The sequence below is a fragment of the Meleagris gallopavo genome, chromosome 1 (genome assembly GCF_905368555.1).
Source record: "Meleagris gallopavo chromosome 1, MGAL_WU_HG_1.1, whole genome shotgun sequence".
Taxonomy (NCBI): domain Eukaryota; kingdom Metazoa; phylum Chordata; class Aves; order Galliformes; family Phasianidae; genus Meleagris; species Meleagris gallopavo.
In genome coordinates this window covers 83,362,742-83,383,235 of record NC_139404.1, presented here as the reverse complement: position 1 = coordinate 83,383,235, position 20,494 = coordinate 83,362,742, and the positions used below count along the sequence as shown (strand labels likewise).

At 36.8% G+C, this 20,494-nt stretch overlaps 3 protein-coding genes across 3 annotated transcripts in view; 1 reads left to right on the top strand and 2 right to left on the bottom strand.

The window, feature by feature from the left end:
• The window catches only part of LOC100543350 (filamin A-interacting protein 1-like), a 55,187-nt gene extending 49,008 nt beyond the window's left edge, over positions 1-6,179 (bottom strand). Inside the window, exon 1 of the mRNA XM_085216781.1 lies at positions 6,129-6,179. Within this exon, the coding sequence (XP_085072907.1) occupies positions 6,129-6,179 (51 nt within the window). The remainder of the gene's footprint in view (positions 1-6,128) is intronic.
• CMSS1 (cms1 ribosomal small subunit homolog) overlaps positions 1-20,494 on the top strand; it is a 228,431-nt gene that overhangs the window by 50,689 nt on the left and 157,248 nt on the right. The window lies entirely within an intron of this gene.
• LOC146545470 (filamin A-interacting protein 1-like) overlaps positions 18,907-20,494 on the bottom strand; it is a 33,717-nt gene continuing 32,129 nt past the window's right edge. Inside the window, exon 4 of the mRNA XM_085238504.1 lies at positions 18,907-19,089. Within this exon, the coding sequence (XP_085094630.1) occupies positions 18,907-19,089 (183 nt within the window). The remainder of the gene's footprint in view (positions 19,090-20,494) is intronic.

The following is a 20,494-nucleotide window of genomic DNA, read 5'->3' as shown; positions in this document are numbered from 1 at the left end:
TAAATGATGTAAAATCGTATGATATTAGCTAATTAGTGTGGAGAAATGAAAGCGTATTGAAAAAACTTCCATGTAGACTAATGAATCAAATATTTCCACAATGTAAATGAATGACAGTAATTGAAATATGGACACCTTTTGAGATTATGGTCACCATGTCAGGGTTTTTACATTTATGGTTAAATATGTTTTTTTCTCCTTTCATGGAATAAATGTTATAAATTCTTTTCCCCTTGTTCCCTTCCCCTCCGAGGAAGCCAAAACATCCTAGTTTTATTTTTACACGTTTGTTTATTTATGCTTAGGGTACCACCAAGCACAGTCATTGCCATTTCATCATGACTTTGTAGTAGGGAATAAAAAGTTTGTCTAAACTAAGTTTTACGAAATTTACTTTAATCTTTCCTAGTATTTTTTGTTTGTCTTTACTTGTTTGTTTGTTTGTGGGGTTTTGTTGTTGTTGTTGTTGTTGTTGTTTTTCCCCCTAAATTATAGATAGAGAATTTCTGGCTTTTCAGAATGTTGCTAAAGAAACTTAAAATGAAGGTGTGCACAGTAATTTTGTTTTTAAGAAAAATGCAATGCATATTGCTGTGTGCTGCTGTTTATAGAGGCTGAAGCTTTCCTTACTTGACAGACATTTGGAGATGAAGTTTTATAGGATTCTTTTTCTTACAGTAAGAAGTCCTGTTGATCAAAATATACAGGTTTCAAGCTTGTGCAATTTGACTCACTTTAGTAACCTGCAGCAATGCTAAATGTCACAACACAAAAAGCAGCTGAGGAGTGTAACCTAACCTTTTCTGCATGTAATCCTGTGTGGATTTTGTTGATACTGTGAAAGACAAACTATAAACACAAAGCTTAGCTAAATCTAATCTTTACTGTAATCACTTTTACAGATTTCTGAATTACATTCTAAGTTATATTTTGGTGAGAAATGATTGGTCAAACTTTCTCATATCCTTTATGAGAGGGGCAAGCATTGTGTGGCACAAGTGTCCAAAGTTGGCATAGAGCCCTCGTTGTTTCGCTGCTCCCGCCATTTCAGTCAGTCCTTAGGCAGTGCATTGCCAGTACCGCTTGTAAGAACTACAGATAAACTACAGGCTTGCAGGGTATGTATTTTATACACCATAATCTGTAACTCTGTGCCAGACCTCATCCCAAGTTTGTGCATCTAAGGATAACTTGAGGTTTTAGCTGATAACTGCCTTTTCCCAATTTCTTTTTCCAAAACCTCATTTTAGATCAGGAGAGCCATTCTGTGACCCATGGGTTGGAACAGCTTGCCAGAACACATCACAAGGCTTTTTTCCTTTTTCCATCTTTCTCTAGAGCTCTTCCATCCCTTTAATGAAACTTGTAGTTGGAGGCCACGATGCCTTTTGTGCCCTTTATTTAACTGGTGGCTGAGATGCTGGTAGAGTTGCAACTGAGCAGATCCCATGTTAAAGATCAGAAATTGTGTGGCATGTGCACACATTTAGAGTGGAACCAGTGTGAGTGGGCTGTCTCAAGGATGAGAATAGCCATGCAGTGCTGTAGGGTGAACCCATCAGCCTGTGCACTTTTCCTGGGCACAACTGATAAAATGCTGTTTTGAGAAGCATCAGTATTGTTTGTTCCTTGCAGCTTGTGTAGCGTCCTGAATTTCTTAAGATACACAGTAAAAGAAAACATGTACAATGAGCAGTCATGGTATATTCTAAAATATTGGTCTTGAATAAGCCTTAAAAATAATGATATCCATTGAAATTAGAGCCTTTGTATTACTATACTAGGGCACTTTGTCAAACATAATGTGAGGTCTCTTTAACAGAGAATGACCCAGGATGCCCAACAAACCAAACTGCAGGGTAAGCAGAGGCAGGATAATTTCTTGGGTGATAATGTCTCATTTTGACTTCCAATAAGTGATACATTTGATCTCAGAAAAAATCTTTTTCCATACTTTTTCTTGCTTGTCCCTGAATCCTCAAAAATTACAGTAACTGTTAACAATTTCAGTGCCCTTGTTTTGCCTTGTAAAGGCTCAGTAGATTTTCCTTAATTCTTTGGTTCAGAAACTTCAGGTGTAAGTGAGTGTCACGATCTGTTTATCAATAACAGAAACAAACAACTTTTGGATATAATTTTAGTTTTGGAGTTAACATGTTTTTATGTTAGTAGAAGCTCTCTTTTCTCATATAATATGAGATAAACCAAAGAGCAGTTCCTGAGTAGCCTTCCCTATATTCATCATGCATTATGTGTGTGATGCATTTGATTATACTCTCTCTTCAGATATAAAACAAGAAATCCAGTAGAAAGAGTAGATGGAAGAATGAACATATAAATATGTATAGAAATTTTACTGAATATGAACATTTTAGTTTGAAGATGGAATGTTGAAATGTTAATAAATAACATCAGATGTTCAAAATGATAAAATATATCTTAATGTGCATATGTGCAAAAATGTTTGCATGTATGTATGTATGTGCATGTATGTTTGTATGTGCATGTATACATACAAACATTAGTTCATCTAATGCATTAATGTCGAATTCCCAAAAAAGTGGTGATGAAAGAGGACTGTTTTAGCTCATGTCAAGACAATATGCTTTAGTAATTTGCCATCCCTCGAGAGCTTATTAAACACTAAACAAAATGCCTCAGATTGTAACTGATTGAGTGTTTTAAATTATTCACTTTTGGTTGGCTCCCAGCCAGCTTCTCACTGCAATGGGTTGTGGCAAACAAGACCTGTAATTTACACTGACAATGGTAATACACAGTTTATTCTGCTAGCTTCTCAACTTGGAGTTTTTATAAACATTCAAACAAAGCTCAGGTTCTTGTTGTAGATACATTTTACAACTCTAAACCTAGTCAAACAGTTAAAATTGAAACAGTGATTGTATTTTTTCTTTTTTCCATGATACAATGCTGATATGCTTTTCCTTTCCTTTGCTGATAAATAGGAATACATAACTTGAATAAAGAGAAGAGGCAGCACTAGCCTAAGAACAACTTTTTTTTTTCACTCTCGCATTTCCTTTTTAACTCTGTGGCTTTAGCACCAATTTCCTAACCATCTTATCCTCTACTGCCAAATGTGTCCTTGTGAGACTTGACAAAACTCCCATACATTGTGTATCTGCTAGCCAAGTTCCACTTGCTCCACATGCAGACTGCAGAACAGAAGTTACTGGGCTTCTGTAAAATCTGTATGCTTTCCGGATATTTCTGGGATTTTTTTTTCTTTTTCCATCTCCTGAATTTTTCTTCAAAAGATGAAGAAGATGATGTTCTTAAGAACTGAAATGAGAAATCTAATTGTGTAAACAGGGGTGGAACAGAAAGAAATCTAAACAGGCTACAGAAGTATATCAGGGAGTTACTAGATTAAGTCAAAGGAGTATAATTTGATTGTACAACTTTATATACGTGAATTTTTTTCACACATGGATTTCATAGCACTTCATAGATGCTTGAGGTCAGATATAACTAAGATTGTGAACCATATCATAGATTTTATTGTATTAGATGTTGGAGGTTTTGGTTTTTTTTAAACGCACTGTTCTGGGCCTTGGAAAGCAAGTCTGGGGACCTGCACCCCAGAAAGAATTGAGTCAGACAACAGTGCTCATAAACACTTGGGCATTGTACTGAGTAGGTATATCATATCCCCTATCATGCACCAGCTTCTATCACATAACACTGTATTTGTGAACATAAATACCCTGCAGAAAGAAAGAGAGAGAAGCAAAATGCACAGTGTGAGCTGATAAACTGAGAAAGTGAGGTGTTGCTTCCTAGATGCCAGGAAGGATTAAATTAAAAGTTACCTGGTGAGCCAGCTGTAGAGATTGAGGGAAAATTTAAGGAAAATTAGAGTTGAGAGAAAGTGAAAGACACAGGAGATGTGAACTTGCTAAGCTGAGTCAGATTCAGTGGCCTGTGTTGGTGCATGAGGGAGAGGTCTAAGACACTGTGCTATTGATCACTGTATTATAAATGTAAGCAATAGCCCAGTGAAGATTTGACTTTCAAATTGCCTATGAAAACAGATGTCACAGAAAGTAGTAGTGAACCTGTCATCTTAACAGCTTCCCTTCTGCAATGGGATTTTACTCCACCTGAAGACACCTCTTCAGTCAACTGGACAGGCTGTAATGACTGTCACAGGAATCCATGGGCAAAGGTGGGAGCTCAGCTGCCTGCCTCACAGCGGAGGCATATGAATGTAGTCACTCCTTATATCTGACTTTAGATGTTTTCTTCTGTAAGCTGTTTATAAGCTTTTAGTTGTTTTCATCTATAAATTAAATCACATTTCTAATGTCAAATGTGAAACAAAGTTCACCTTTTGTTTCTGAATACATTTTCTCCAGGTTAAGTAATCTTAATATAGCATGAGGTTGTATAACCATAAGATATTATGAGTACCTCACATAAATGGAGAAATGGGAATATTATCTGAACAGAAAGTGAAGGTTTGGATTCTTTTAGGATGCAGCCAAATATATATGTTTTGTCAGAAAGACTGCAAAAATTAGAACACTTTTGGGACCAGATCACAAGAACCAAAAAAGAAAAGAAATGTAATTATTTTAATATTGAGAACTGAAATACTTGAGGTCAAATTGGATTGGATGTGAATGCTGGATGTGGCTCTGAGCAGCCTGGTCTAGTGGTTGGTGACCCTGCCCATGACAAGGGGGTTGAAACTAGATGATCTTTGAGGTCCTTTTCAACAAAAGCCATTCTATGATTCTGTGATGATTCTATGAAATTGATCAAATAGAGGAAGCCTATTTAAAAATAAAAGGAAACCAACATGCAGTGCTTTCATAAGAATGTCTACCTAGTGCGTTGTTCATTAGTTGTAGTGCATTGTTGTTTGCGCTCTCCTGAATGCAGTCGCTATAAATAAGGCCTGGCACCGGTAGTGATGCATGGTGTTGTCATCATTCTGTTTTATACTCGAGAAGAGTGAAGTGCTTGCATTCAATAAGGAAGCATAATGATTTTTTTAGTGTTGTACATCAAATGTTCAGCTTTCTTTTTCCAAATGTAGTTATACCAGCTGAATAATAGTACAGTGCCCTGCATGTGGCAGGGGGGTTGGAGATTCATGACCCTTGAGGTCCCTTCCAACCCTGGCCATTCTGTGATTCCTTAATAAACAAGATAACATGAGAAGTTTTTTAAAGCAAAGACCTGGGAGCTATGAGGAAATGCTATGGTATTCACATGATTCAGGATTTTTTATCCCTACATTCATGATTTCATTATCTTCTTGTGTTGGAATCCAAGTCCTCCTATGTCATCATTACTGAAGATATTACAGTGTCTTAAATCATTGTGCACATTTTGTGCACAGGGGGCAAACTGGTATGTTATTTAATGTCCTGGACACTAAAAGATGATCATTGTCAGGAACCCAGCAGGCATTTCATAGTTTAGAGATCTCTGCTTCTTTCTTACATTTCTTCTGAAATTTGCTGATGGGTGACAAAATAGAATGATGATGGAGAGGCACACAGAAACTCCATAAGAAACTTGATTTTAAAATTGGCCTTTGTAAACATCTATTTCAAACAATTGCAAGCAGCTAGTCAGACCATTTAATTTTGTTCTTAGGCATGTCAGAGTGTGAGTACTTGAAAAACATATTTGTGCTGGGATAGGGATGAATGAACTGCTGTGAGCTCGGTTAGTCTTGCTTCACTTGCAGATACCAGGGTTAATGGGGGGATAGAAGGGCAAAGCATTACTCAATTCAAGGACTGATGCAGATGGAAAACAGACTCTTGGCACATGATTCTGCTTTCCTCTCAATGGGCTGGAATTTTTTTGCATTTGCCTGATATCTGTTAGCCCTATTCTTTAATTTCCTTTAATTAGTTGTCAAATCAAATGAATAAGTCTGGAGTTCTACTTGTGTTAATCCTAGAATCTCCAATTAAAAATGAATACTGTCTCTCATTTCTCTGGCTTTTCTAGGGGAGGAGTTAGCCATCAGCTAATGGCTCACCATTCCTCATGCAAACACTTTAATATCATTCAGTCCTGGTAAGGTGTTAGTAAGCTTGTTGTTTTGTGTTTGCACAAATTAGATTTAAAACTTTTCCTATTACCTGTTCAGCTTTAGCTTGCTTTGTGAACTCATACTCCATAAAGGGACTCATGTGAACGCTTCCTTGATTTCCCACATGGTGGAATCCAGTGTTGGCAGTCAGGGCAAAATTAAAATAAAAAACGAACCCTCAAGTAGTGACCAAAAAAATGAATTTTGTGCTTCACTGTTCACTGAGAAGAAGGATGTCCACAGCAATTCCCTCTTCTCCACTTTGAGTGGGATGCAGACTTTCCTCTTAGACAGTTTTATAACAGCATTTCTATTGAGCAGCATTTCTATTTCTGGTCTGTTTTACACCCTGGTTTGCACAATTTCCCTTCTTATGATGTCTTTATGCATAATTTATTTTACTCATGTTAAATTGTTTAGCGTGCTGTGAGGAGAATGTTCTAGTTTCTTTTGATTTGCTGGTACATATTTACATTGAAACTGTTTTGTTACTGTTGTTGTTTCCATGGTGCCTTCAAGCAGTTTTAGACTTTTAGACGCTGTATTTAATTAGGTTCCATTGGTGTTATGTACCTATCTCATCTAGAACTAAATATCATTGTTGTTTCTTTGTTTTGTTTTCCTTTTTCTTTCCTTCACCCCTCATAAAACTAACAGGTTGAATTTGAGAACTTACTCATCCCTGGCTTTTTATATGTACAATGAGGACTAGTTCCTTGCTCTAGCACAAGCCAAAACCATAATTTGCTCTACCTCTTACAATTCATGATTTGATGTTTTACAGAAGTTAGACTATTTAAACAGCTGTTCTCTGTTGTACTCTAGTGTGATGCTTATGCAGCATGTGAAAATAAGTGCAGATTCCCCTTACGCCTACACTTTCTACCTCTAATCACTCTGTGGTTAGTGTTGTTATTTTAGATTGATGGCCAGCAGTCTAGCATTCATATGATCATCTGTTTGTATAGGGAATTCAGCTCATGGTCTTTTACAGAATTACATTTACCTTGTTTCACACTGCTTTTCTCCTTTCCTTTTTTTTTTTTTTTTTTTTTTAAATTTCACATGATCTGCTCCTACATCAGCAAAACCAGTTCTCTCATGAGGTAAATGTTTTATCAATAGTATGATCATACTCCTTCAAATAACTTCTTTTCTCAGTGACACTGAAAATTACATTGTATTTATGCCCTCAGGCATCTGAGTTTTTCTCTTAGATTTTTAGATTTCTTGTATTTGTATAGGAGCTCTTGCACCTTCATGATTTTTTCTTTCTTTTTGTAAACTCTGTTTAGATTAAATACTGTTTTGTTAGACAGAACCTAGTGCATCCTCTAGAGGTCTCATCTCTTCCCAAAGCCCTTCCACAGTCTAGTAAAACTAAGCCATTTCTTCCTGCAGCATTTTTTCAACTGCATATTGAAATGCAACTTTGCAGCCAGAACTGGCACTTCAGTACTATCTCAGGGATGCAGTGATAGAGACAGGCTTGTAGTCAGGTGGTTAAAATGCTAAATTTGCCTTTGAGCACATTTCAAATTCCTTTATATGGTGATATTTTTATCCTTCTCAGTTTTTTCCAAGAAATGCTCTGGATGCCTCCTGAGTGTCATAGAAACAGCTATCTATGCATTTAAAAATCATAATACTCAATAGCAAGATTGTGTATGAAGTTTCAGGACTCAGGTCTTTGCATAAGAGTTGAACTACACGTTAAATGAAACGCTGGCAGGGAAATCAGAAACAATATGAAGTTGGTTTAATCATAGGATTGGTTACAGACAAATTTACAGCAGGGGAATCCAAGAATTTGTTAACACTTGTAAGCTTGCACAGAAAACAAAGCCCGATTAAAAGAACTAACGTATTTTGTTTTATATGTTCAGCTAGCAAAAGCTCTGTTGTGTGACTTCTTTTCTTTCTGTGCACCTGAAGTTATAATAGGTGTAAAGAAAATGGGAATTCATAGATATCAGGATCTTGAATCTGTAGTATACGTTCATTAATAAGGCTCTACTGAGCTGAATAGTGTGCTGTTGGATACGTGCTACTGCAAGAAATGGATGATTTCTGAAATGGTATTTTAAATCTTGCTCTTTTTAGTAATCTGAGAGCTTATGAAGCTAAATCAGCTAAGTATTTCTGTCCTTCTGTAGATTCCATGCAGTTTATTTTAATGATTTCTAGGCGAGGTCTTACAGTCAGGGAGATGTAAAGTGCACGTAAATTGTAACAGTGGTCTTCACTGTCTTTTCAGGAGAGTTGAACTGTGCAAGCCCTGGTTTTATTCATTGCTCCTTCAGTCAGTGCTGCAGTGTTGGCTGTTACATTGTGTGCAGAGACCATAAGAAACTGGGTTCTGAACCAAAGATGATGTATGCAGGGCTGATATTTCTATAAAGATTGTGGATGACTTAGCAATTAATAACATGGATTTAGTGCTGTGGCACCATTTAACAATGGTGAAGCTTTGACAAGCATGTTTATGAGGTCCTTTGAGTTTTAATATAGTGGTTTTCATTACGTTTATTTATAATCTATACTTTTCATTGGCTATGCTTAAATCTAGTCTATAAGAATTTTGAAGGTTTATAGCAAATTTAAAGTGATATAAGAAGGTAAGTAACTTTATCCAGTGAGTGTGTTTATCCAAATATGTCATTAAACTTCTCAATTTCCTTTTTAGAAGGCCAGTTAGGGACAGACTGACTCATTCTCCCGTCTGACAGAATGCGAAGACATCCAGAGTTTAGCTGGCAAGACTATTGAAAAAAAAGAGAATTTTAGGATTTCAGGGAGTGTGTCTTGCTTCTCAGTCCCCCAGCTGGACGTAAGATAAAATTTTCAAATGAGAAACATGTGAAATCTTGTCTAAACATCTGAATAAATGTTGTCCCAATTTCTTGATGACTTAAATGAAAGTGGAGGATCTGAACATCCCTAAATGTCAGTTTGGCAGTCATATACATATATACATCAGAATGTGGTTTTCTGATGGTCCTAAAATCATTAGCATGCAAATCAAATTAAAGGAAGAGGAGGGTGTAAGGTCTCCATTTCTGCTATATTTTATTTTTGTTTCTGTTGGATCATCTCTTTTTGTCTTTTGTCTTTTTTTAATTTTTGCCTCCAGGTTATGAAGAAGGATAATGTGCAAGTGAGCTGGTAATGATTATACTTGACTGAAGTGGAAGGATGATTCCAGAAAGCCCTTTTTTTGTCACTTGTAATGTCTGTGGTGGCCATGTGTATTTGGGTTTCATTCTCTTTACTTGGAGCTGCCTTTTTATTGTTCAGTTCACACCTGAATTTAGAATAAAATAATACAAAATCCATCCTGTCTTTTCAGTCTATATCGTTAGATGTGGATATTTATTTATTTATTTTTACATAACTAGTATCATTTAGACACTTCCATTTGTACTTGTGTTTATCAAATCTCACTAAATAGACTGAATAGATTGGATGGATTTTGTATGAAACTTACTAATAAGACTTTATTTTATAAGTAAATGTTCATTCTTAGCACTTTTCTCATGTAAAACAGTCCTGATTTTGACCTGAGTGTATGCTTGGTCTCGGTGGGAGCAGATCTCCTCCTATAGAGTTCTGGATGGGATTTGAGAGTATTCAGCATCTTCCAGGATGCAGTACCTCTTTCCTTGTTTTCTCCAGTGACTTGGAGATACCGTGAATCAAAATGACATGGCTAAGGAGCTCTGTGATAGTCAGTAAAAGGCAAGATTCCTTATAAGTGGCTTTAAGAGTGAAGAGCTCTGTTCAAGTAGCAGGTTTTCTAAATCAGTTCTCAGGTTTTCAACCAAAATTTAGAACTTAAATGTACTTGCAAGCAAGTAAATAAAGCATTATTACAAAAAGTGGTTTTAGTGATTTTCTTTTGCAATGCAATAACCTGTGATGTTCTCTCCATTGAAGCTGCTAGGAATATCTTGAGCAGGTCTGTGCAAGGCATATCTAGTCAAGCTCATATGCACATTTGAGAACAACCAAGTTTCTGTTTCCCTTGTTCTGATTTCCCTTCTTCTCCAAAATTCTTGGCAAAGATAGGCTCTGGGAGAAGATAACTGATGTTAGGCCAAGTTTGGCAGACACAAATCAGTTAGCTGTCTGGGTATTTTCAGTGTGACTGTCCCTTTGGCACTTTCAAATTCCCATTTTGGGGGTGAATAAGTGTTTTCTATGGCATAATACCTCTTCTTTCCTCTTCCATTAGCCTGACATCACAACTGTTCCTTAATTTTCAGGCAGGAAAAAAAAAAAGTTGTCAATAATCAAATGATGGTTTGAGATCTTTTAGTACTGGAGCCTTCTGTTGTCAGTATGTCTGTACATACTCTGGCTTTTACCACTAGTGTTCCCCAGCACTCAGTTATCTGTGGGAGGGTAAAGGGATTGGCAAAGTCTCTTTGCCTGCTCAGTCTTTGGAATACCTCCAAACCATGCCTCACAGAAGCTGCTATATCAGTTTATCTCCCAAGGGGCATGGTTTGAACCCCACTAAAGAAGACACTGCAGTTCTCCATTCAAATGCTTAGGTAGCAGACCTAAGTGGCTGCAAGCCACTCAAGCACCAGTCTCAGGGTTTCTCTGCTACAGATCTTAGATAGACCTGTATCTATCACCTATCTGGTCCATCCTAAGAGTTTATTTCTGTATTTATGCGCTTTCTCTGGCTTTGTCCTGATCTTCATAGTTAAAAGGCTGAAATGTTCAACATGCTTTTTCAGTGTGTTCACACTGGGCTTGGTCTTCAGACTCTAAGGAGGTTGTGTGTTACTTTGTCCACATATGTGTTGTTTCTCGTTGAAGTTTATATAGCAAGCATTTCAGGCTCCAGAAACAAGCAAACAAACAAAAAAAGCTTACGCAAAAAGCAAAATTATCACATAAGATAATTTTGTTTTATTTCAAATGAGTTTTTTTTCTAGTAACCCTTGTTCTCATTAGATTCAGTGCTACTGATTTTCCTCTTTATTCATTTTAAAATTACTGCCCAGTGTGGGACTGTGACATTTCACTTAAAGTGCTTTAACTCCCATGTAAGTTTCTTTCATTCATATACATATATATGTGTATATACAAAACTATATATAAGTGATACTCAGTGATTTTGTAGCCAGGCATAAAAGCAGCAAGGTTCACAATATGCCATGAGAAACTCGGTTATGAATTTAGACCTCGGGTCCTGATAACCGGTGCATGACCTGTGTCCCCTGTTCTCATGGCCATTTTTCTCTTGCCTATCCTTAAGATATGAAGCTAATAATAGCACATAGAGGTCACTTAAATTTTTCTGTCACGAGAAAGATCTTGACTTCATTTGGATTTCCCCTCCACACCGAAACAGGAATATAGCTTTTCCCAGAGCAATGATTTATTCTGAAAAATTATGATAGCATCAAACTTTTCTGCTATCTCAGAACAATTTATAGATTCTTCTCTCTGTCTAATGTTGGGTGTTTTCTTATAAAACTGGTCACAAAATCTTGTGCCAATTTCTGCCCTTCTCTCTGCCCCACCCTGCAGTGAATCAGAAGGGCACTGTGTCTTTTTTTGGTCACAGGTCTCAGTGCAGTCATCCGTTTCTATTGTTGCTTGTGATGAGGCAAGTTATGCTGTGCCATACGTGGAGCAGTGCACTACGTCTTATTTGGAAATTTAAATCTGTGAGTGAAGCAAGTGCCCGATTACTAAGGGTAGCATCTCAACACGAGAATATTTCGCCTGTCCTTCGTCACCCGTGCTGGTCACTGGTTAGGTTGCAAATAGAATATATGGAGTTGGTGTTGATTTACAGGAGCCATAAATATTGTGACACTTGCCAGCTTTCAAAGATCATCTTTCCCTTTAAGCTGTGACACCACGGGTAGAAGTGCTGACTAGAGCTACCACCAAAGTGGTTTTCCATGCTCATCCATCTCAGAAGAATTTCTTCCCTTTTGCTATGAGGGTATATGATGACTCCCATTGGTTTCCTCACCTAAGTGGGGAGATAGGATAGCAGGGTAGAAGAGTGTTTGACTAAGATTTTTCCATCGTGTCCTCTTCTGCCTCAAAGTACCCAAAGATAGTATGGATTTGTAGTCATGACAGTGCCTTAGGCAGTGGACAGATATCTCCTGTACTCAAAGTTTAAAGAAACTGAGTGTGAGCCTCACTTCTCTCTCATTCCATGAATTGTGTGAGAAATGGTTATCACTAGATCTTGCATCTACTGGCTAATTTGCACTAGGTGGAATAATTGAAAATTGCACCACAGATCCAAAAAAATTTCTCAGTTGTATTAACACTGAGTTGAAAGCACTGATTCTGTTCACATTTCACTTTACTCTTTGTTTCGAGTAAACATAATTTGACCTTATGTAACAGTTTTGAGTTTTTTTTAATTTCTTTGCTAACCTGATTTTATTCATTTATTTTTTAAGATAAAGTATTTTCCCCTTCGTCATTCACAGAAACTGTTGTATAAATCTCAGAATCCTTGAATTTTGACAAGAGTTTAGTTTCACAACATCTGTTGAAAGTTATGTAGCATAATGGTACAGAGTTCTTCACGTACAAGCATGAGGTAATTAATCTGCATACATCACTTCCTTGTGTCTTGTCACTGTGTCTCAGTGGTACTTATGATTAGTGGGACTGTTCCATTGGGATGTAGTGCAGAATAAGAAAGCTAAAGTTTTGTTTGTGGTGGGTCTCTCTTACTCACCTACAGAGCACTAGATACCCATGAAAAAGGTCAAATGTACAGAGATCTGGCATCGATTTCACAACTTGCAAGACATAGTCTCAGGCATATGTAATATATATAACTCATTGCCAGAAAGCTAAAAGGAAATGATTGCATTTCAGTACAATGCAATCTATAACAATAGTTTAGTGTGCATGAAATTAAAAACTGCTGCTAACATGTAGAATAAATAAGTCAACAGTGTTTATTTTTACTGCAGCTTTCTGTAAAAATAAGGTCCTGCTTCTTATAATATTTAATTGGTTTCATTAATAAAAACAGCAAATATTAATTATAACCATTGCTGCAGAATATTGAATTTTCCAGTACTTGACATACAATATATTGTTATTCCAACGTGTGAATGTGTCAGAATTGAAGTACAGCAATGTTATGCTGACAACATACTAACTAGCTTCATATCTGAGCCGAGATTTCTTCTCTTCTTGATGCACTGTACTGGTTTTCCAGCATTGTTCACTTGACCTACTACATGTAGCAGTTAGTTTCATATGTCATTTAAAAACAAACTAACTAACTAACTAACTAACTAACTAACTAACTAACTAACTAACCAACCCTAAGTGCACAATTATCTAAAACCACACATTTTATCAAATTTTAGTACAGTTGTATTGTGATGGAGGGTTTGGGCCATGTAGTTACATTCAGTGAGAGGATAAAGGTGTATTGTAAAGGTAGACAAGAGGAAATAAATAACCTTAACGCAGAAATGGCCATGTATCCATGGAGAGTTGTATGGAGAGGGGTGAAGTAGCTAATGTGGAAACGATAAAAGATTTCTTTGGATGAAAGAACAGAAAGGTGCCGGCAATTGGTTATTTTCTTTGCGTTTCTTCTTTCTTTCTCTTGGAGGTGTGGTGAAGAAGAACTTGAGACTAAAAGAAAGGCTCAGAGAGAAAATGGATATAGATGTGATAAACTGAGTGACAAACAGCATGATTTTGTTAACCTGTTTTTATGAAATGAGGTAGTAGAGAATCTTAAGGATGAAACCATAGGCAGGGGGATAAAAGATTGACTTCCCTTCTGGTCTGATAAAATTCTCAGGCTGCTCACAGAAGGTGAGATTTTTGTGGTTGGGGTGGTTTGAGTAGACCTGAGAATCTTGAGCGTAGAGGTGGTAGCTGATTTCAAGATTCTGTGAGAATAAGCACATAAAGAGAGAAAGACAAAGACCTAAAGAATGGTATGTATTAGGTCCCATAGACAGAGAAGAGGTGGACAAAATGAAATTTGCAACACGGAGTACCACTGTGCAGAGGCTTTTAGAGAAGTAAGGGGATTCCAACTGATTAACTGAACGCTGTGCAGGTGAGATACTGAGGAAGTGTCGAAAATTCATTTGTGTCCAAGGCAGCTAAAAGAGATAATGATGATGATTTAGGTTTAGAGGTTTGCTAGAAAGGAGGTTGCTGAGCTTGTAATAACAGCTATTTCAGGGCAGAAACAAGACCAGGATGATGCCTACAATGAACCTGAGAGAAAGAGTCTCCAGGCAAGGATGGCAAAGACTGCAGGAGGAGCCTATAGATAGGCAGCAGAATCACTGTTCCTTGGAGTTCTTCACAAGTCAGTTGGAGAAAAGTCTGAGCAACCTGTGAACTTGGCCCTGCACACAACAGGTTGTGCTGGAGGCTTCCAGACCTCTTCCAACTTGTACTGCTCAAAAGTAGTTAATTGATTGACATTGAGCGGGACAGCAACTGAGGCAACAAGCACAGTTCTTTTCTGTTTTTTTTTAAGATGAGAAAGACCAAAGTTTTGAGACTTTTGCAGGTCAGGTTCCAAATCATTATGCTTGGTGAATGTTGACTCCCCAGATAGGTATGACAATAAAATATTTTAAGACTGAAAATGCGTTTTTCTTGATGGGTGATGCAGTGGAATAGAATTTGGTTGGCTGGGTTTTGTTGTTGTTGTTTTTTTTCTTTTTCCACTTGCTTAGAGCAAAAGGGATAAGTTTTATTTATGAACTGTTAGGATTATCTTTTTTGTAAAAAAAGTTTTCTTCTCCTTTGGACTACGTTCTTTGTCTGACCTTTTTGTGAACTAAATGCTAAAGCAAAAACTCCGTATAGAAAAATCTCATCTTTCTCAGTTGGAGGATACTTAAGGTAAGAGCTTATTAATCACTGTCATACCAACTGGGAAGTTTTGTGCCAATAATTGAATTCCTGTGAGCAACATTTATCTTAACTACCTTTAAAGTCTATTTACATGTCTGATGGTCAAACTGCTGTTTCTTTTCCTGTCCTGTATAACAGTGTTCACTTACTTGTGAATTACATTTTGTTGTCATGGAGAATCAACATGCTAGCCATAGTATGTGGTGAGTTTGAAGATGGAGGGCATCTGTTCACTGAGATTTCTACCTTTCCTGCAGTCTAAGCATTCAGGTATGCTGTGAGCAAAGAGAGGTTATTTCCACTCATACCTTCATGTCCTTTCAGTATTCAAAAAACAGGAAATAACTGTACTCACATAATTAAAACTTGGTGATATTTGCAGTGGAAAAGGCTGTGTAAGTGCTTATCATTTTCCCCTTTTGTTTCTTTTCTCTTCGTAGGCATTTCATTTTGTTTTGTGAGATAGAGAATAATATGTAAATATATGAACACTTGCATGCATATGTCATGTTTTCAAACTAGAAGCATATCTATCTCTTAAACTTTCTAGTTTCATATTTTATCATTGTGAATTATGTTCTAGAATAACTTTTATTACTTAATTGTACTCCAAAAGCAAGGAATATTTATAAAGTTATCTGGACAAGTAGGTACATCCTCAGTAAAGATACAGTGGAACCTATATTTGAATCTGCATTTTAAAAATTGTTGTGTATTTTCAGGATTGGTTTTATTTATTCATTTATTTATTAACCACTCTTTCTGACAAATTGGGAAAGGAAGGAAAGGAAACATCAATACTACCGGACAAAGCAGTGGTCCAGAATGTATTTTTTCTTGATTCTTTGTAGTTGCCTTTGAGAATGAAGAGGAGAGGAGCAATGAAATGACACATGCTTGTATGGGGCATGAAATGCTCTTTCTGGCATATTTTTTCTTTCCAATTTGGAAGATCCATTTTCATCTCTGAGCTGAAGGAAGACTATGGAAGAATAGTTTTGGCAGGCAGTAGAAAAATGTTTGAAATATCTAAAGGATTAATATTAAACCTAGAAAGCTGTCACTAATCTTGTTTTAAACGCACAAATCTAACAATGTACAATTGCTTAGGAGAAACTTAAGTTTTTTTGCCTTGCTATGAAGTCAAAGGGATTGTTGGATGATTGAGATGAAATGTTTGTACCAACTCACTGAAGGCTGCTGCTATTTTGTATGATCTAAACATAACGTAGTTAAAAATTTAGTTAAGATCATTTAATTAGAAATTCAAAGTTAACCTTTCTAATGAGAACTGTTGTGTATGGAGGAGTAATGCAGCAGAAAGACATTATGATGGAGGCTTGCCTGGTTTTGTAAAACATACAATCATCTGATAAACTAGTTTATGACTCAAGTTTTCATTTAAGCATTCAACAGTTTTACTCTTCCTGAGAGCATACCTAAGAAAGAGGAAATGCTTTCCCTCTTCCTTATTTTATAATAGCTTTAATTATATATAAGAATTGGATGTGACTCACAGTTTCTTTATTCTGAATGAGGTGCTACGAGATATGGTTTAGTGGCTTGTGGTAATAAGGGTAGTGGGAGAATGGTTGGACTAGATGATCCTGTAGGTCCTTTCCAACCTTGTGATTCTATGATTCTATTCCTGTTATTAACAGTAGTTTTCAGTCCTTCAGCATCACCACCCCATAACATCCAAGTCTTTTCATCTTGATCATATAATCCTGTATTACTCAGATACCTTGTTTGGCTTGCATGCATTTTATACTCTTGGAAGTTATTTTAAAGCATATACTGTAGCTTTGCTCTTTCATAAAATAAAACTCTTCTTTGACTAACTGAATGGAAGTTCAGGATTTTGCTTCGAAACTGAAATCCTGTTACTAACGTTATGTACCTTTCCACACTGATAAAGGAATACTTCTTTTTGAAAAAGGAAGAAAGTTCTTTGACAAATGGTTATGGCTTTTCTGTACAGTTTGTTCTTAAATGGAATTTCAGCAGGGGGAACAAAAATTCATTGTCATTGTTTATGTATGAAACTTCTCACAGAGTTTTGTTTGTTCACACAAGCCAAGAGCAAAATTTACATCCTGTGAAGATTTACAATGAGACTAAGATTTTTGAAATGAAAGAAAAGGTCACTTTGCTGTGTATGGGTGTGTATTCTGAATGTCAAGTCATGCAGGTAAACATAGAAAGAGATGTGCCTTAACTTGCTGAGCATTTTTTGTTTGTCTTTTTTCATTTTTTCTCTTTATTATGGCAGGCAATTGCATGGAGATCTTGATGGTGACATGACTTGGCAAACATTTTGGAATCAGCTCAATATGTGACATCACACCCCCTTACGGTTTTCCACATAAAATAAGTACTCCAAAGAAAATAGAAAAATTGAGACTTAATCTGAAATCTATCATTACGTCCTCTAAGGTCTCATTAGGCACCTCACTGTTTTCTTTTTTCTTTTTTCTTTTTCATTTTTCCAGGCAGATAGACTAAATGTTGCAGATCATAGTGGTAAATATTTTATGGAGAGAGCAGGGGGGAGGTGCAAGGAATAGAGTTTTATTCCCATGCCTACTTTGTTTTCACAAAGAAAAAAACCCACAAAGATCGTGGTTAAGTCTTTCCTCCTGAGCAGCTTTTCAGGCAGTGAAAGTACATGTGTCTGATGTAACATTTAGCAATTGTGGTTGTTTAGGTCTGTCTCTAAGAGATAGATGAGTGACTCCTAGTTTATGAGTTAAGGACAACACAGATGAAAACCTCTGTTCAGCTCAGACTTCAGTTCTCAATACGTTGATGTTTCACAAAAGCAATTTTTGGAGAAAAACATCCATTCTGCCCTTTGCTGGGTGACCGTATGTGATTTTCTGTGTGTGCTTGTGGTTGCTTGCATTAATGCTCTTTTTTTTCTGAGAAGCAAATTATTTTTTCCCCAGCTTCTTTAATTGCAATGTGTAAGTATGGCTGTGTACTTGGTGGGAAGCATATGTGCTATCATTGATATGTGAAGGACAGAGGTGTAGTGGAAAGGGTGAAAGTAGCAAATGCTGCCAAAATACATGGAACATGATGTTACACAGGCGAAGCACAGGAAGAATTATCTATGCATAATGTGAGTTTAGAATAAGCTTGACATTCTCACACCCAAACATTTCCATCTGGAAGCTGTTCTGAAGAAAAGGAAACAGAGACAATATACTCCTATCTTCTGGAGTAGCTATCCACAGAATAGGAAATGTTCTTCTATTTTTTTCTTTCTTTTTCCTTAGAACGTGTTCAGTTTTACGGCAGAATCAGAGAAATTGTGTTTTGAAATTTTAAAGACAGGAAATGGCATTAAATTCTTTTGTATCCTTCTGAAAATTGGTTTTGAAAATCTCATGTTATGCTTAAGCAAACTGTTGAGATTTTCAGTTATGGTTTTTATGCCAGTACTAATACAGGAACTTATTTTCAAAGCTTTCTACAAACTACCTTCTGCCTTTGTGTCATCTTTCTGTGCTTTGATTTGTCCAAACACCTTCTGTTTTTCCTCACGTCTTTCTTTTGCCATTGTAGTCTGCAGGCCAGATTTCATATTCTCTTACTTACATCCCACTGTGCACACTGAACATCTCAAACACACTGAAAGACCGACCTGCTTCATGTGGTTGTAACTTTAAACACATATATGCATCTCCTTGGGCTCCCTGTATTGTAACATATTTGTCGCTCTCTAATGGAGCTGAAGAATCGACCAACATGCTGACCTACACCACTGTTATTTAGGAATAATTAATTATGCTTTTATAGCTGAACTCTCAAAATATGAGTCTACAAATATTCCTGATTTGTAGTGGATGCAGAAAGTGGACAGATCCGTACACATTATATTAAATTATAGGTATTTCTTAGTACCATGCCAAGTGGTAACCTTACCTTTCACGTTCTTTTTCCAGTAAGCTTATAAACTCATCACTTTTCTCCATGTATTCACTGTGCTTCCTCTTCTCTTCCTCTAATTCATACAGTGTCTGTCTGTGTGACTTTTCTACCATTAGAAGTTGCTCCAGCATTCGTCTGTGAGTTTCCTTCTGTTTCTCTACAACTTTATCAAGCTAAAAAAAAAAAAGAAGTCCTGAAATATTTCAAAAGTCTTAGTTGCTCAGACTTCCATCAATAAAAGATTATAGGAAAAGCTTACTCATATAAAGTATGTTTAATAGCCTAATGGCTCTGTACTTTGTTACCTGTTTGGAAAAAAATATTTAATTCCATCAGTCTGAATCTAACAAACTAGCAAAATTAGTTAAGGTACTGTTTTGAGGGACCCTCAGCCACCTTCTGTACCTCCTCTTGCCATGAATGTGCTTTCGTCATTGATATTTCTGATACGAAATAGATGCCTTGGCAGATGAAGCCTCTACTTCACACACAAGTAGACCTACTTTTGGTTGAATAGAAGTAGAAATTGTATTTGTAGCTCTGTAGAATATGAGAGGGATCTTCCTCCTTAGACATTACTGATCTAGCTGAATTTTGAGGAGGGATCACTGGAAGCCATCTAGAGACCTGAGGAGGATTTGTATTTGTGGGCATTTTTGTTCACTGCTCATTCATCCTCCTCTGAGGAGGCTGTCTTCCTGATTAGGTCAACAAGAGAATCCTCAAGTCCCTTTTGGAGAAGATAAATTTTCAATGCAAAGCCAGAGCCAGCTCCTTCTAGCCGCAGACCATTATAGTAGTTGAGCTGCTTTGCAGTAGTTCACTCTATTAATAGGAAAGAATTCACAAATGGGCAGTGTGGGAAGCAAGACTGATTCTCGTTCTCCAACATTTCCCCCACTAGGAATTTCACATGCCTCAAGGCACACTGGGCCTTCAGATTCTTAGAGCCACTGCTTATTTTAGGCAGTATAATTCAGAGGATTATAATTAATTATCTTCTCTTCATGCTTATTGACAGTTGGGCTGATAGAAGCGCTGTCAGGAATGAACCAGAATACCTGAACATGAGTTTCTGGAATGACTGAGAAAATCCTCTACTTTTACATGGGCTTCTGTTTCTCCCTCTGCATACTTCAGCTACTTTCTAAGCATCTCTTGTTTTTCCTGTCATTGTTAACTTTTTTTTTGTTGATGCTGACATGAATAATGAAGTAAGGTCTACTGACAAAACTTTGATTGTTTGAATCCAAAATGTTTCATCAGAAATGATGGATCACTTTGAAAAAATGGCCTGTTCTTTCTCCTTATGGCATCAGTGTCTTTTCTGTTGCAGTGCACCTGAGTTAATTTCATCCATGACCTGAAAATATAAAGAAAGTGGTGGCTGTCCTTCTTAGCTGCTTTATGGTGCTATTACAGCAGATTGTCAAGACTTTCCCCATCCCATTCCCTGGCATTAGTGTACTTTTACTTCTACAAGGTCAATGGGAATTATGAATCTGAATTAGGATCTCTCTTGGGAAAATATTTCTTATCAAAACCCTTCCATACTCAAGCTTTCTCAGGAAACAAGTG